Source organism: Octopus sinensis, unplaced genomic scaffold, assembly GCF_006345805.1.
Source record: "Octopus sinensis unplaced genomic scaffold, ASM634580v1 Contig14552, whole genome shotgun sequence".
In the NCBI taxonomy this organism is placed as follows: Eukaryota; Metazoa; Mollusca; class Cephalopoda; order Octopoda; family Octopodidae; genus Octopus; species Octopus sinensis.
In genome coordinates, this window is record NW_021833271.1 from 60,781 (window position 1) to 78,225 (window position 17,445).

General features: G+C 37.1%; 1 protein-coding gene across 1 annotated transcript in view; it reads left to right on the forward strand.

Moving 5' to 3' along the window:
- Nucleotides 1-17,445, forward strand: part of LOC115230134 — a 60,714-nt gene that overhangs the window by 29,108 nt on the left and 14,161 nt on the right. Inside the window, exons 5-7 of the mRNA XM_036499516.1 lie at nucleotides 3,754-3,772; nucleotides 6,019-6,035; nucleotides 15,766-15,807. Of these exons, the coding sequence (XP_036355409.1) occupies nucleotides 3,754-3,772; nucleotides 6,019-6,035; nucleotides 15,766-15,807 (78 nt within the window). The remainder of the gene's footprint in view (nucleotides 1-3,753; nucleotides 3,773-6,018; nucleotides 6,036-15,765; nucleotides 15,808-17,445) is intronic.

A 17,445-nucleotide genomic window follows, 5' to 3' on the forward strand; every position in this document is an offset into this window, starting at 1 on the left:
TTTTCAATTGAGCAAACTCACTAGCACTTTTAACATAGGTGTGCATATTTTCAGCTCAATCCGACCACATATGTACACATTATATATATATATATATATATATATATATATATACACATACGCATTAAATATGTACATATATATGCATTATATATACATGTCTACACACACACATATATATATATTCACATATATATAAATATATACACTTTATACATGTACACATATATATATATATCATCATCATCATTATCGTTTAATGTCCGCTTTCCATGCTAGCATGGGTTGGACGATTTGACTGAGGTCTGGCGAACCAGATGGCTGCACAGGGTCCAATCTGATCTGGCAGAGTTTCTACTGCTGGATGCCCTTCCTAACGCCAACCACTCCGAGAGTGTAGTGGGTGCTTTTATTATTGTCTTACGTGTTTCAGTATTATAACCCGATTTCATTCGGGTCTACATGGGCCACATTTTAAAAGATGAGGAATTTTGCCAAATACTCTTCTTGTGGCTGTCTCACTTCGAAGATGACATCTGTGGAATTCTTTCCAGGTACAAAACCAAACTGCATCTCATCTAGTTTCATTCTATTTCTAATCAATTGAGCCATAACTCTCTCTAACATTCATGACTTGGTCTAGCAATTTAATACTTCTGTAATCGTTTCTATCTAAGGCATCACTTTTACCCTTGTAACTATTATACTACTACACTTGTCATTGAGGATGGTGCTTTCCTGAATAACCTGATTAACTATGCAGGTGACTAAGCTGTATCCTACACCACCGGAAATTCTAATCATCTCGGTAATGACTCTTGATGGCTTAGGGGCTTTCATGTCCTTAATTGCCTTATCTATTTTACTTCTATCAACTCTGATGGCTAGTTCCTCAATTGGTTCGATATTTGGTAAACTCTCCTCCCATTCATATTCCACATTTAATAACATTTCATTGTGACACTGCTATACATCTTACTTCTATGATTTGCTAAGTGCAAGCATACCATTATCCATTTGCAAACATTTCTCACGCACCAAATCTCTATTCTCTCTGATACACTGCTTTGCAATCCTGAACATCTCATACTGTAGAACATTTTCTAATCTCTTACCTTCAGCTACTCCTTTTGCTATGCATACCTGACGCCTAGCTGCCCTTTTGGCTACCTGATATAATTCTCTGCTTCCTCTGGTTTTCCAGTTTTTCCAGGCCTGTCTTTTTGATTTTATAGCACTGTCAACTTCCTTGCTCCACAACCATGTCACCCTTGATCTAGCTGGGACTCTGCACCAACCACAGATTTCATCTGTAGCCCTCAGTAGATTGTCTCACAAGAACTTCCAATTGTCCTCTAAGCTATGTGTCCCCAACTCTTCCTCTCTTTCTTCAGAAGCTTCCATTAGTAAATCTCTAAATTTTTGTCTGTTTGCTGGGTCTTTGAGCTCCTAATACTGTAGGAAAAGCATATATATGTATATATATATATATGCTCACAAGGGCTGCAATCACCCAAAACAATGGAGAATTCCTGAGCCTCTGAGAGCACATATGTATACATTTATGTGCTTCTCTTATAGCATTAGGAACATTTTAGCTCTTATTTCTAATAATCCATTTTCCATGCTGGCATGAGTTTGGCAATTTAACTGCAAATGGTAAGCTGGAGAGCTACATGAGGCTCCAGTATATTTTGGTTTGGTTTTTATGGCTGGATACCCTTCCTAGCACCAACTGCTCCAGTGAGTGTACTCGATGCCTTTTATGTGTCACTAGCACAGGTCCATCTTACATGTCACTGGTACAAGTGCCATTCACACATCACCAGCACTAGGCCAGAATCAGAGTTCCACTTAGCCTGATGCCTCTTCCCATGCACAGCAATTTGCCAGAAGTCCTGGTCACTTGTCACTGCCTCCATGAGACTCAACATCCAAAGATCACATTTCACCACCTCAACCCACATCTTCCTGGGTCGACCTCTTCCACAGTTTCCTTCCACAATAAGAATCTTTATGCAGCTGTCCCCATCCATATGCATCATTTGACCATACAGCAGTCCTCTCTCTAGCACACTGTATCTGATGCCTCTTATGCCCAATTTTTCTCTTAAGACGCACTTTGTTGTATGTGCACATTGACATGCACAACCAGTGGAGCATACCAGCTTCATTTCTTTCAAGTCTTCACATGTCCTCTGCAGTCACAGCCCATGTTTCACTGCCATGTAACATGGCTGTTCACACATAGGCATCATACAATCTGCTATTTACACTGAAGGAAAGGTCCTTTGTTACTATATATATCCTCTCTTCCAGAAGTAACAGGAATACATTCTTTTCAAAACTTTGGTCTAAATTCATCACCTCATCCTAACTTACATTGCCTTCCTTCCTTCTTGTTCCAGAATTACACACCTAAGCCTTATGTTTCCTTCTCTCTCCTACTTCTTTCTCCTCTTACTTCCACATGCCATTTCTGCTTGACTACTACACAATCTTCAGTTTGTCAACAGCCACACCCTCAGATGCTGCTTTTCCTGCTCCTTCTTTTCCCTTGCATCAAATCTTCTCTTTATCAATTCCATTCTGTTATTTCTCTTCTCACCTCTGTTTACCATTTTATTTCTTTTGTGCATTAGCATCTGGCTTTTCATCATCTTAATGTATATTGTTTCATCTTCTTGAATTGGATGATTTTCCTGGAAACTTTTTACCTTCAATTTCTCTGGACTTTTTACCAATATCTTTGTTTTTATCAACACTGAATTTAAATATTTCTACCACATTTTAAAATTTTAGTTTAAACTGTCTCTCATTGTTTCACATCTGCTTTCCTTTGAATGCATTCTCCAACCTCTATATGCTTTTGGTGAAAACTTGCTCACACATCAATAATATCTTCCACCTTGTACTTATTGTCCAATCTGTTTCATCAATTTTTTCATATGTTCATACACACTCTCATCTCCTCACATACATGCTTTTACACAACCTACCTAAAAATTACACGCATACACTACTATACTTGCACGTATCTATACACATAGACATCACATTAACACACACACACATACACACTCGGGTAAGACAGTTGGGGGACAGAGAGAATATAGATATATGTACCAAGCTCCATTGCCTGCTTTGACATGTTTTCTATGGTTGGATGCCCTTCAAAATGCCAACCACTTTACAGAGTGTACTGAGTGCCTTTTAACTGGCACTAGCAGCAGTGAAGTCACCAAGTAACTAGAAAGACAAGACACTCTCAACTGAGTAGGGAATAGAATTGAGAGAGGTGGCTTTGTGCCAGGTGATGAGAGGTTAGAGTATGGATGGAGGTACAGAAATTAGTGTCTTGCAGTAGAGGAGATACATTGGGTAACTGAGTTGGAGTGAGAGGGGAAGAGAGATGTTGAAGATGCAATGGAAGGTGACACTCAAGATACATGGAGTGACAGGAACCAAAGATTGGATCAGGCAAGTGGCTGAGTAAGTTCATGAGATGGTAGCAGGAGAGTGGGAGATGGAAGGAAGGACTATTTTACGAGGGTGTGAAGGAAGAGTGGAAGAGGTGTTTGTAAATCTTACAATCTTAACAACATGGAAAATCTGAGATAAATTTGTTTCAAAATTTACTGCTGTAACTAATGGTAGTCTTATTTGATATAGAAAATTACTTGTACTACTCTCACAAGAAATGTTTAATATTGAATAACATTCCTATATGCATCACTTTTTACTTTTTTTTAGGTGTTAAACGCAATAAAGAGTAAGTATATAACATTCTTATTTGTTGTTTATTTGAAAGTAGATAGAAAATTTCTATCAGTTGAACCCAAGTTGTAGGAAGGTAATACAAAATCATATATAGTTCACATGTTAGTTGGCTCTTCTATCTGCCTTTTCCAATTAGTATAATAGAATCTTTGTTAAGGTGACAGTAAATCAAAACCTTATACGTGTAAAGTTTTGCAAGTGAATCCTTATGCAAATAAAATACTATTGAAATTGTGAGGAAATGAAGTTTAAAAGTATAAATTGTTTGATTATTTACTAAATGCAACTGTAGATACTATAGATTTATATATTATAGATTAAATGATTATATTATAACTAACATTCCAAAAGACTGGGAGAATATCTAATTAATCTAGCTAATGGCCTTCCTTTTTGTAAGGAAAATATTTTGTTGAGTGTATATATATATATATATTCAGTAATGAATTAAAAGCAACTCTAATGTTGTAAACATTATTGGTTGCACATATTCCATGTTTGTGTTTTGTTTGTTTGCCAGAGTCACTGCAGCATAGCACTTGGGGATGACTCCCTCATAGCACTGGTTGCTAAAACACCTAAAGGTCATACACTGAGTCTTCTTCCATATTGGTTTTGGCCTGTAGCCTCCGCAGATTAAAGAGTCTGCCATCGGTAGTGAATATGATCTTGATGCTGGTTTTATCATCATTGCAGAAGCATCCAACAGCATGGCTGAGTACGTCTTGCTGAATAGCATAGGTGCAAGTACACAGCCCTTCTTGACTTCATGAGTGACTGGGAATGTGTCAGAGGAAGAATCTCCTTGATCCAGTACTTGAGAAAGCATGTTGTTGTGAAACTGACACACCATACTGGTGAATTTGTCCAGGCAGCCGAATCACTGTAGGTGAGGAGAGGTATTAGGCTGGTCACCAAGGTAAAGGTGTATGAAGCAGCTTTACTGCCTATGTTATTGTATGCCTGTGAGATTTGTATGGTTTAGATATGTCACACCGAAAAGCTAAATTGCTTTGATATCACTGCCCCCAAAAATTGTTGGAAATCACCTAGTTAGACAAGTCAAAAGTTGAGACCCATCTTGTTCAAATGCCTGACATGCAACTCCCTCAGAGATTGGTTTACAGTGAACTGATGGAAGGCAAGTGCATGCAAGGTGAACAGAAAAAGTGCTTCAAGGATACACTCTAAGCCTCACTGAAGAGCTTTCAGATCAACACTGGTACCTGGGAAATACAAGCTCAAGACTGCCCTGCCTGACTACACCAAGAGAAGTACTACCTCCTACAAACAACAGGATTGTGAGGACATGGTGAAAATGCATACAATGCAGAGCCAACTCTTTACTTTCAGCCCCAGCAGACTACCAGTGCCCAATTTGTGGAAGAGCCTTCTGAGCATGCATCAGACTGAATGGCCACAACCAAACACTGTGATCCATCTTCTAGTCTCACGAGATACCCTTGGTCATTGTCAACAATGGTGGATTAGTTGTATATGTATATCATTATCATCATCATCATCACCATCTCAGTTGTGGTTGAAGATTGGACATCTGGTCATTGGTGTCTGACATTAAGAAAAAGACAATTTCATTCACAATCCTCAGAGGTGTAAATAATCGTATTTTGCAAATTAGAAGGCCTGATTTAGTAGTAGTAGATAAAGAGAATAGAAAGTGCTAGATAATTGACTTTACAGTTCCAAATGATGAAAAAATCAATATGAGAAGTATAGAAAAACAGCAAATTATTAGAACCTAGCCATTGAATTACAGAGACTATGGAAAGTGCTGGTAAAATGTATTCCAGTACTTATAGGTGCATTAGGAAATATCTCTAAATATTTGAAAAGATGAATAGAGGAAATAGGTATAAAACCCAGTTTAGTACAGTTGCAGAAAACAGTATTATTAGGGACAGCTAGGATACTTAGAAGGGTTCTTGGCATCTAAGGTTACGTGTTGTAGCCCAATGTTAGGATTTTTTCTTTTCCAACAGTCTAATGTGTTGTGTGTATATGAATAATGATAATGGTGATAATGAAGTATTCAAAGTGTGGGGCATGAAGGTAAAAATAATACTAATAATAACTGGAGCATTGGGCATGATAAAAAAACATATGAACAAAAGCGTAGAAGCTATACCTGGATCCTCAACACTACACACTTTTTTATTTTATTTTATTTTATTTTATTTTATTTTATCTTATTTTATAATTATTTTGTGAATTTAATAGGACTTCATCAGCAAAAGGTAAGTTTTGTTTTTAAGAAATTTGCATGAGGAAAAGATGAATTTAGTTAGACAGACAAATTATTAAGAGACCATGTTGCAAAAAAGTAAGATATTAAGTGGTCAACCATCAAGAACAATTCGTTCTACATAAATGCAGCCATAGGTACTCATAATCAGTTCAGGTAAAGGTTTTGGAGAAAAGTTCCTAACATAAAAGCAGAGCCTAGAATGAAAGGGCCTAAAGGTTACTTTGGCAAAAATGAAATTTTTAGCTTGCAGAAAATAAAAAAAAACACTATTCCAAACTGGATGTAGCCACACTCATTATGTAGAAAGGGAGCCAGTAAACACTCTATACTATATAACCAATGTAAACAATAAGTACACAAAAAGTACAAGACAGGCTTATAGAGAAAGGGATTTCATTCATAAAAGCACTCCCAAGAAATAAAGGAAATTTCTCAAGTTTGATAATAGTTGGTATCTTCCATAACTTAACTGTCTTAATCAGCATTAGAAATGAGTGTTGTGAAAGCATAATAGGTGGAGTAAGGATAGGTTATAAAAGTCCAGGGAGCAACTGCCTTTGTTGACAACAGAGAGGTTCTCTCTGTGGATGCTAAATGTCCGGAAAGAAATGCATCAGGTATATTCCAGTTGTATAGACAACATGCATAACATCATCATCATCGTTGTCGTTTAACATCCACTTTCCATGCTGGCAAGGGTAGGACAGTTTGATAGGAGCTGGCGAGGCAGAATCCTGCACCAGACTTCTTTTACTGTTTGGGCAGGATTTTTACAGCTGGATGCCCTTCCTAACACCAACCACTCACCAGAGTGGGCTTAGTGATTTTTACATGGCACAAGCACAGGCAAGGTCAGTTTTGGAAAGGTTTGGATGCCCTTAGAAATGCTAACCATTTTTCGGTGTAGACTGGATGCTTTTTAAGTGGCCAAGAGGACAGGATTTGGAAGTGGAAGGTAAGCATAGTGTATGAAGTGGAAATGCAAGGAAGAGACATAAGTTATACATAAGTTATTGTACAATAACTTATGTATAACATAAAACTCGCTTTAAAGTGTACCTTCCTTCTGGATTTCATAAACAATATATTGACAGAACTCCATCAATATAACAAAGTTTAATATTAATTCTATTCAATCTCTTGTAACATAAAGAAAAAGCCTATCAAAACACTAAGATATACTTTGACCTAATTTAATATATATATATAAAACTCCCAATTTCCTCCTGGAACTGATGTTAATTAGCCGGCAGCCTAAAGATAAACTTTATAGATTTCAACGTATCCCTCATCACTTCCCTTTATATCTTAAACAGGAAAGAATAAGGAAATAAACTTGCCATGAAAAAATAAATAAACTCAGTTTGCTTCAAACTACACTTGTTGAAAGACCCTGAATGAAGGTGCACAGCAGATTATGCTGGGTTGCATGTGCATTTGTACATACTCTGTGGAGCAGAAACCTGTTGGTCATTTTAACCAACTAATTATGGATGACCAACTGTAAAATGAAAAGAAAAATTTGATGATGTACCAGTCTCTGTATTTCTTGTAATTGTTTGAAATTTACACTCCTAATAATATTCATGATCCAGAGGAATGAATCCAGAGTCACCCATCAAAAGAATCAAAGCAAGATTGCTCATACTAAGTGAGCATTGATGCTTATTACTACTTTATTCAATTAGCCATAACCTGAAATATACCTGGGAGCTATTACAGTACCCACCTGGATAATTTATCCCTGTATACTCACCTTACGCACTTTCGGTCACACACACACACACACAAATGTCTATAGAAAACAGATGTTAAATGATGGTGATGATGATGTTTCTTTATCATCATCATCATCATCATAATCATTTAGCATTTGTTTTCCATATGTACATATGTCATGATTCAGTTTTATTTCAAGATTTCTTGCCAGTAGAGATAGAGTTGATTTCTAACCTAGATCATTATATTAGGTTTGTTGTGCTTACGTTTTATTGAGATTTTCACTGGAACATTCCACCAGTACTCTTTTTTTTATTATGAGTGACTTTGACTTCTTCCATACAGTGAGTTTTTATTTCTTTGTCCTTGGGGTTATCCTTCTGACAGGTTACATATTAGAGAATATCCTAGCTACAACATCATATCTTATCGGAAGATAATATTGGGATAATATTTTCGGACAACTGCTTATGATGTGGGTGATGTCTTTGGTGTCAACTCCACAAGGTCTGCATGGTTTGTCACATTTCACTGCTTTTCCCGCATCTCTATCCATTTTGTGCATCAGGTATTCGTTGATGTTTCCTGTTCCAGGATTGCAAACGCATCCCCTTCAAAGTGGAAGGTCATAACCCGGCTGTTGGTCAATGATAGACTGCTTTGATGATCAATGTTACTATCATCTCAGAGCTTTCTACTAACATATACATGCATAGTTTTCTGCTCATATATGCTCATCTTTGCATGTATGCATGTATATGTGTCTGTATACAAGTGATATAGTATATATGTGTCATTATGAAATAGAATTGAAAGTATTTTAGAAAGCCAACACTGATCTAGCTTGTTATAAAAGAGTTTAAACAAAAGCAAACTCAAAAGATTTCAGCTTTTGCCTTATATTTCAATATTTCAGTCTTAAAAAGCCTTTGTCAAGGTATTTGTAAAGACCAAAGCTAAACTCAATCAATTTCTCTTTATAAAGCTTAACTATTGAAATACAAGATATTTCTTAGTGGAAATATAAGGAAGATGCTTAATGTTTGAGGATCTATTCCTTATTTTACTACATATACTGTTTTTACATATTTCATTCCATACATAGGCAGCCTTGGCACTGATTGGTAGGGCTGATTCATAAATTGATAGGTTCCTGCAGGTAGCTTTCCCATGAAAGAAAGAATTAATACACCATTCTTCCTATGACTTCAAATCAGAAATAGATGGAGCTACACACACACACACACACACATATTTATATAAAGAAAGAAGAGAGAGTGGGGAGAGCTGGTATTATCAGGATGTTTCATTTCAAAGTCTGTATTTCTTTATACAGTTGAACAAGATATATGTTTTCCTTTTCATGAGAAGTCAACATGAGTTATCTACAAATCTGGCTAAGAAAGTTCAAGAGTGACTGGAGCTAAGTGCTCTAACACTTTCTTATATGTAATGGTTAGGATTTTACGTAGTATTTATGATTAACATAATTTTGGTATGGTTTTTAAGGAGTTCATTCCTTTCAAATCACTAACTACTTTATATCATAGTGTATACTATCATGTCAGTGACACTAGAAAGCTGGCCTTTCTGGTTTCTTCTACACTGTAACACTTTTTACTGCTCTCCTAGTAAAGTTGTTGTTGTTCCAGCTTGCAAATTTCTTGCCTCTTACATGTCTAGTCTAGAAATCTTTTCATTAAATGTTAGGTTTGTTCATGTTTCCCACTTTGTAGATGGATCTCCTTCTATGACTTCCACCATTTACCTAGCATCGTTATCAAAGTATTTATTTATCTAGCTTATGTGCCACACTATGAGACTGAACCCAAGACCATGTGGTTGAGAAGCAATCTTCTCAGCCACACAGCCATCACTGGGCCTTAATCACACTTGTGCTCTGTGTCATCATATATGATATATATAGATAATTATTTTGAATTAAACATAAATTATTTCCTCTTTTCTATGACATATTTAATTATAGATTCCGCTTTCTTATTGTTAATACATTAAAGAATAATCCAAAAACTAAATCTATGTATGTGTGGATACTGTTTTCTGTTTTTGGTTGGGGTTGTAGCATTGATAGGTGCATGGCAGTTGTGATCATTCATGTCTATGATGATGTTTTTGATTGACAGTATTCAAAGAGGAATCAGATTAAAAAATTTAAAGAAAACAAAATGATTGTATGGAAATCATATATTCTATTGGTTAAAATAATTACAGTAATTTAGTGCTATGGACATGCTCTTCTTGTGAACTAATCTGTTACCATGACCATTTCTGCAACCGAAACTACCACCATTACTACTACCACTGCTACTCCTCTTCTTACTACTACTACTTCTACCATCAATACTACTACTACCAGTACCTCCACTACCTCTATTACTACTACTGCTGCTGCTGCTACTACTACTACTACTACTACTACTACTACTACTACTACTACTACTACTTCTACCATCAATACTACTACTACCAGTACCTCCACTACCTCTATTACTACTACTGCTGCTGCTACTACTACTACTACTACTACTACTACTACTACTACTACTAAAAAAAAAGAACATTAGTAATTTTCAAATTTTGGCACAAGGCCAGCATTTTTAAGGGGAGGAAAAAAAGTAAATTACATTCACCCCTATAATTGGTACTTGTTCAAACTTAAAGCAATGAAAAGCAAAGTTGATTCAGGCAAGATTTGAACTCAGAACATAAAGTATGAACAGAAGTATCACTGATCATTTTTTCCATGTTCTTATAATCCTGCTCTTAATGATAATAGTTTCAACTTTTAGTACTTTTAGTGGGCAGGGCAAGTTGATTACATTATCCCACTACTAAATTAGTATTTTATATTATTGACACCAAAAAGATGAAAGGCAAAGCTGAGTTCAGTGGTATTTGAATTCAGAATGTAGAGCCAGAAGAAATACCACAAAGCTTCTTGTCCAACACAGCAATGATCCTGCCAGCACATGCCCTTATAATAATAAGGTTAAATGTCTCAAATTTAAAAATAAGGCCAGCAATATTTAGGGGGGAGGATAAATCAATTATATCGACCCCAGTGTTCAACTAATACTTATTTTATCAAGCCTTCTCCCCTCCCTCTAAGGATCAAAGGTAGACAATCTTCACAGAATTTTAACACAACATAAAGATGAAGAAAATGCTGCGAAGCATTTTTTCTAGCATACTAATGATTTTTGTCACCTCACTACATTAATAATAATTATAATAATTATTATTATTATTGTTGTTGTTATAATGTCTATCAAATTTTGCACAAGGGCAACAATTTTTGGATTGAGGGGATGAGTCAAGTTGACTTCAGTGGGATTAGAACTCAGAATATAAAGAATTGGAAGCAATACCAAAAAGAATTTAGTTGTATAGTTTCTTTTTTGTTTATGAAACATGTGTAAGCTGGTACGAATTAAATAGTTTATACACAAACTTTCTTGTTTTGTCATGTGTATATATTCTGTGACATACCCAACTGTGGATTCCTAACAATGCATGGTTAATAATGTAACTTCTTGTGGTCTCCCATTAGATACACACATGGCACAAAACTACCTCCCTCAATACTACTCCCTCCTCTGTTGGGGGCTTTTGTCTTGTAAATTACTTTGTGATCTCACCAGTGCTGCTGTCACATAAAAGGCACCTAGTACAGTGTGTAAAGTGGTGAGCATTAAGAAAAGCATCCAGCTGTAGAAGCCATGCCAAAACAGACAGTTGAACTTGGCACAGTCTTCTAACTTACCAGCTTCTAACAAAGCATGTAACCATTGAAAACAGACTTTAAATGATGAAGTGATGACATAACTATATATATATGCATACATACATATATATCTATATATTTAGCGAAAGAGACAGAGAGAGAGAGAGGGAGTTGAGTGAAGGAGAAAAGGAGTAGATCCAACTTACGGAGTGCAAATGACAGAGAAAATTAAAGGGGAGGATATAAGTCTAACAGCTGTTTCTGGGAGAATGTTGCTAGATGTATTCATCACAGTACGTAGGCCATAATGGAAGGCAATCAGAATTGGATAAATTGAGCTGCCATCAAGTTCAAAGGTGGACAGATTAAATGTGGAGAGCAAGCACTATTAGAGGAAGGAGGTAGGAAGGAGTTATGGCGAGTGTTAAGACAGAATGGTGAGAGGAAATAAATAAACTAGTTCAGAAAGAGAGTGAGGGGGGGCGCCTTAAGAATGGGAGTATTAAGGAAGTGGTAGTCGATGTGGAGTGTTTAGAGATGAGTGGGAGGGATGCAATGGGTAGTAATTGAAGGGTAGTCAATTATTGGGTTTGTGTATAGTGTTGAGATAGTGAGAAAAGGGATGACAATTATTTGAGGGAGGGAAAGACTCTAATTAGGCAGTAGAGGGAGATTACTAAAGTATGAACAGAGATATGAGATAAGATAAATGGAGGTGCATAGAGTGGGGAGTTAGTCGGTGATCAGAGTAGCTGTGGTTAGTACTATAATGAAGGTGGATTGGTGGTGGAGGGGGAGTACTGAGGTTTGAAAAGGTGTATGAAATTGGGTAGAGGGGTGGATGTTGATTGTTTAGTAGCTAATTGATTGTGGTAGTTGCAAGTGCTCTTGGTTGAAGATGAGAAATGAGATAATGGGGAAAGAATACAATTTGTGAGGGAGGTGGTATGTTGTGGGTAAGAAGAATTTTCAAAGGTAATCATGAGAAGGATGGTATTACTGGAGAAGATGCGTTGCTTCGCTAACCTTGTTGCACCCCAAGGTTAATTATAATTAATGATAATCATTGTTATGAGATTACATAGATTTAATAAAATGAGTAAATGATGAGTAGAACCTGTGTTTACAAGAGAGTATTACATCTGAGAATCTATTAAGTAATCAGGGATTGTGGTTGCAAAGGATGATTAGATAATCCCTTACAAATACCAAGGTTTGAGCTGAACGAGGGAGCCTCCTTATGATGGATCGGGATAGAGTAGTTTTGGGATTTGTGGTTATGTATTTAAGTTGCTAAGGTGGTAGAATATTTAGAATTTGGATTGGAGAAAGAGTCCATTTGTGCTCAGTAGCAGTGCTTGAAATCGACATTCTGTCGTTATAGACCCTTACTTGATGGGAGCATAGTATTATTACTCTGCACTTGTAGACTACAATTTTGCATTGACAGAAACCTCCAAGAGGGCTGAATTGAAACACCTAATAATTGCAAGTTTTCCTACTTGCTCTGTTGTTTTCCTACCTACTCTGTGGTCTTCCTACCTGCTCTAGGAAAGAAATGTGCAATTTTTGCCTTAAGTTTAGTGTTGGAGATATAAGAGTTCTTTTTACAGAAACCACTTATCTGCTGAGCTTGGTTATAGTGTGGGGCATGATTATTAAAAATATCTTTGTTAGTAGATAAGCTGGAGATTCTGATAAAAATGTCTGTGACTATTCTATTAGGAGTAAGTTTAGGGTAATTTGATAGGATGTAGATATATTGTAATGATTGATAGGGTTTCTAGAAAGTGTGATATAGATTTAAGATGTTTCCAGTGTGTGTCATTTTCGAATGAGATACCTAGGTTATGATTTTTAAAAATCCTGTGGAATTGATTCCCTGTAAAGATATCCGAGTCTAGGTTTGGATCATTTGAGCACTACTGAGTGTCTTCTACACTGAAAATCTCTGGACCTCATCTTCTGGCTATATAATATATATATATCGTGTAAACATACAGGGGTTGGACAAAATAATGGAAAGTTCTTAAAATTTCAAACAAATTTATTTTAATATGGGGTAGGACTGCCTGTAGCAGTAATTACAGCTTGAATTCTACAAGGTATGAACTTGTACAAAGTTTGAGTTGTTTCCAAAAGAATTTTTGTCCATTCTTCAGCTAAAAGAGTCCCCAATTCTTGCAGTGATGATGGTGGAGGATATTGACTCCTTTTCCTGTTTTCCTAAAATGCACCACAAATGTTCAATAATATTGAGATCTGGAGGCTGTGGTGGCAAGATAAGATGTTCAACTTCTCTAGAATGTTTCTCATGCCATTCAGTAACAACTTTAGCTGCTCTATGAATTGGTGCATTATCATCCTGAAAGATTGCATTTCCCTTCAGAAACAGTTCTGCAATCATAGGATGAATTTGATCAGATAAAATGCTTAAATAGTCTGCCATGAAGGGAAATCATTGGGCTGGCAGATTTCCAAGATATAGCCCTCACCTCCCAGATCATCATAGATCCTCCTCCATGTTTAACAGTTGGAAGAAGGTAGTCTGGGTCAAATGCTTGTTTTGGATGTCTCCACATGTATACTCGGCCACTGGTCAGAAATATGGTAAAAGATGACTTGTCCAAGAAAATGATATTCTTCCACTGCTCTAGGGATCAGTTTTGTAGGTTTTACCCCACTCTAAATGCTTTGCAAAGTTGGTTTTTGAAAGTAGTGGTTTTCTGATTGCAGCCCTCCCATGAAATCCAGCTTTGTGCAACTCCCAGCAATCAGTTTTATGGAAACTGGGTTCTTGAGATGGTTATTAAGCTCTACAGTTATTTTGGGAGCTGTACTTTTGTGATCCTTTCTAACAATTTGCGTAAGAGTCCAACAGTCCTTATCTGAAGGTTTTGGTTTTCTTCCAGAGTTTTGTTTTGACTAGAAGGTTTTTCCCACTTCCTCAAAGGCTGTTATTACTTTTGAGACAGGACTTCATGATGCACCAAACACTTCAGCTGTTTTCATTACGCTAGCGCCTGCTATACGCATACCACAATTTGACCTCTTTGAAAGTCCAATAGATCTGTCATTTTAATGAATTTCAATTAACTTTTTCTGTTGATATCTGAAAAGAAACAGCAATTTTAGCAAAACATATTAAGCAACACTAATAATAAATCAAAAAACATAAACATAAACAAACGTTTGACGGTTTTATAGATATTTGAAAATTATGATGCTACGTGTTTCCATTCTTTTGTCCAACCCCTCTAGATCTTCAGATAGCTGTTCCTGAACAATGGGTGCCCAGAAAAAGGACTAGTATATAAGACCAATAACATGGGTTTGAACAGTAACAAATACATATATTGGAATGATAGGGAACACCTTCAAATAACACCTTTGTTCAGAGCCAAAAACAAAAAACACACAATAATCCTAGCCAATAAAGTATAGAGACTGAAAAAGAGAGGTGTGAGCAACATCCAGATAACCTGGAGTATTATTGCTGAGGCCAACAAGTACAGAGGACGGGGCAGGAAATGCAAGCTTTACATCACTGAAAAATTAAATATTATCACAGCAAAAGTGAATATTTTAAATATTAGGGATGACACCTTCTTCCCTTGCATGCATAAGCAGCATTTCACACTCTGAAATTTCAAGCAAATATCCCCACCTACTCTGTCTCCCGTGCAACCTGGATAAATTTTCATTCCAAACATCAGTTATACGCATTATATGAACTTCATGCATGAAAAAACACATGACCTCATAAACGTATGCTGCGCTCCTCTCACAGATATATATGGGTCTCACACATATCCATGACATTACAAGTTATATACAAACTTATGAACCCATAACACCATAAGTATCACATGAATTATGTGAAAGATATGTGAAACCTCACAATAATGAGTACACACCCAAACAGACATACTACAGATCGAGAGTTTGCACCCGCTGACGGCTGCAGCAAAATTCAATTTTGGACTTTCTTCTATCGAAGGCATTCTAACAAAAATGCTTCCGTATAAATGGTGAAAATATTGTCAGTTTTTGTTTCACTTTTAACACGTAATACTGAAATAGTGGAGAAGATATGATATTGCTATGGGCTCGCCTTAAACAAGAAGTCGAACGTTTTTTTGATCATGAAAGTACATGGACCCTAAGTAAGGCATGTGTGAAGTTTGAATGAAATTGGTTGTGTAGTTCTCAAGTTTTAGGGGAACACACAGACAGACACATTCTTTTCTTAAAGGTACTGAAGATAATTATGTGACTATTTCAGATGAAGCTCTCAGTAAGTATAATTAACACCAAATAACAAATAATTTTGTATTGGTTTCAATGTTTGGCACAAGGCCAGCAATTTTTTGGGAGGGAGAAATCAATTTCATCAACCCCATTGCTCAATTTGTACTTACTTTTTGTGTGTGTGTGTGTGTGTGTATATATGTATATGTATGTGTATATATATATATATATATATATCATCATCATCATTTAGCATCCGGTTTCCATGGTGGCATGGGTTGGACGGTGCAGCTGGGGTCTGGGAAGCCAGAAGGCTGCACCAGGCCCAGTCTGATCTGGCAATGTTTCTAAAGCTGGATGCCCTTCCTAACGCCTACCACTCCATGAGTGTAGTGGGTGATTTTTACGTGCCACCAGCACAGGTGCCAGACGAGGCTGGCAAACGGCCACAAGTGGATGGTGCTTTTTACGTGCCACCGGCATGGAAGCCAGTCAGGGTGACGCTGGGAACGGCCACGTTCGGATGGTTCTCTTATGTGCCACTGGCACTGGTATCACAGCTACAATTTCCATTGATGTTGATCGATTTTGATTTTGATTTTGATTTTGATTTTGATTTTCACTTGCCTCTACAGGTCTTCACGAGTAAAGTTTTGTGTCCCAAGAAGGAAAAGTATGCATAAGTGGACTGAGGCCATGGGTTGTGGACTCACTTGTCCTGCCGGGTCTTCTCACGCACCGCATACTTCCAGAGGTCTCGGTCTCTAGTCATTTCCTCAGTGAGACCTAAAATTCGAAGGTCATGCTTCACCACCTCATCCCAGGTTTTCCTGGGTCTACCTCTTCCACAGGTTCCCTCAACAGCTAGGGTGTGGCACTTTTTCACACAACTATCTTCATCCATTCTCACCTCATAACCATACCAGCGCAAACGTCTCTCTTGCACACCACAACTGATGCTTCTTAGGTCCAACTTTTCTCTCAAGGTACTTACACTCCGTCAAGTATGCACAATGACATTACACATCCATCGGAGCATACTGGCTTCATTTCTTGCGAGCTTACGCATATCCTCAGCAGTCACGGCCCATGTTTCACTGCCATGTAGCATGGCTGTTCGTACACATGCATCATACAATATATATATATATATATATATATATAGTGGAGGTGCAATAGCCCAGTGGTTAGGGCAGCATACTTGCAGTCATGGGATTGCAGTTTCAATTCCCAGATCAGGCTTTATGAGTGTTTATTGAATGAAAACACCTAAAGCTCCATTAGGCTCCAGCAGGGGGGGAGGGGCAACCCTGCTGTACTCTTTCAACACAACTTTCTCTCACTCTTACTTCCTGTTTCTGTCGCACTGAATCTCCCCGAGAACTACATTAAGGGTACACATGTCTGTGGAGTGCTCAGCAGCCTCTTGCACGTTAATTTCATGAGCCAGCTGTTCCATTGATCAGATCAGCTGGAACCCTCGTTGTTGTAACTGACAGAGTACCACCACCATATATATATATACATATATATATATATTATATATATACGCACACAATTTGACCAAAAGTCACCCAAAAGTAAATCAAATTTCCATAAATACTATCTGTAATTCTGTATTGGCTCAAATGGAAAAATGTGTCTCTCAAGAAGGACTTCATGTGTGTGTGTGCATGTATATGTG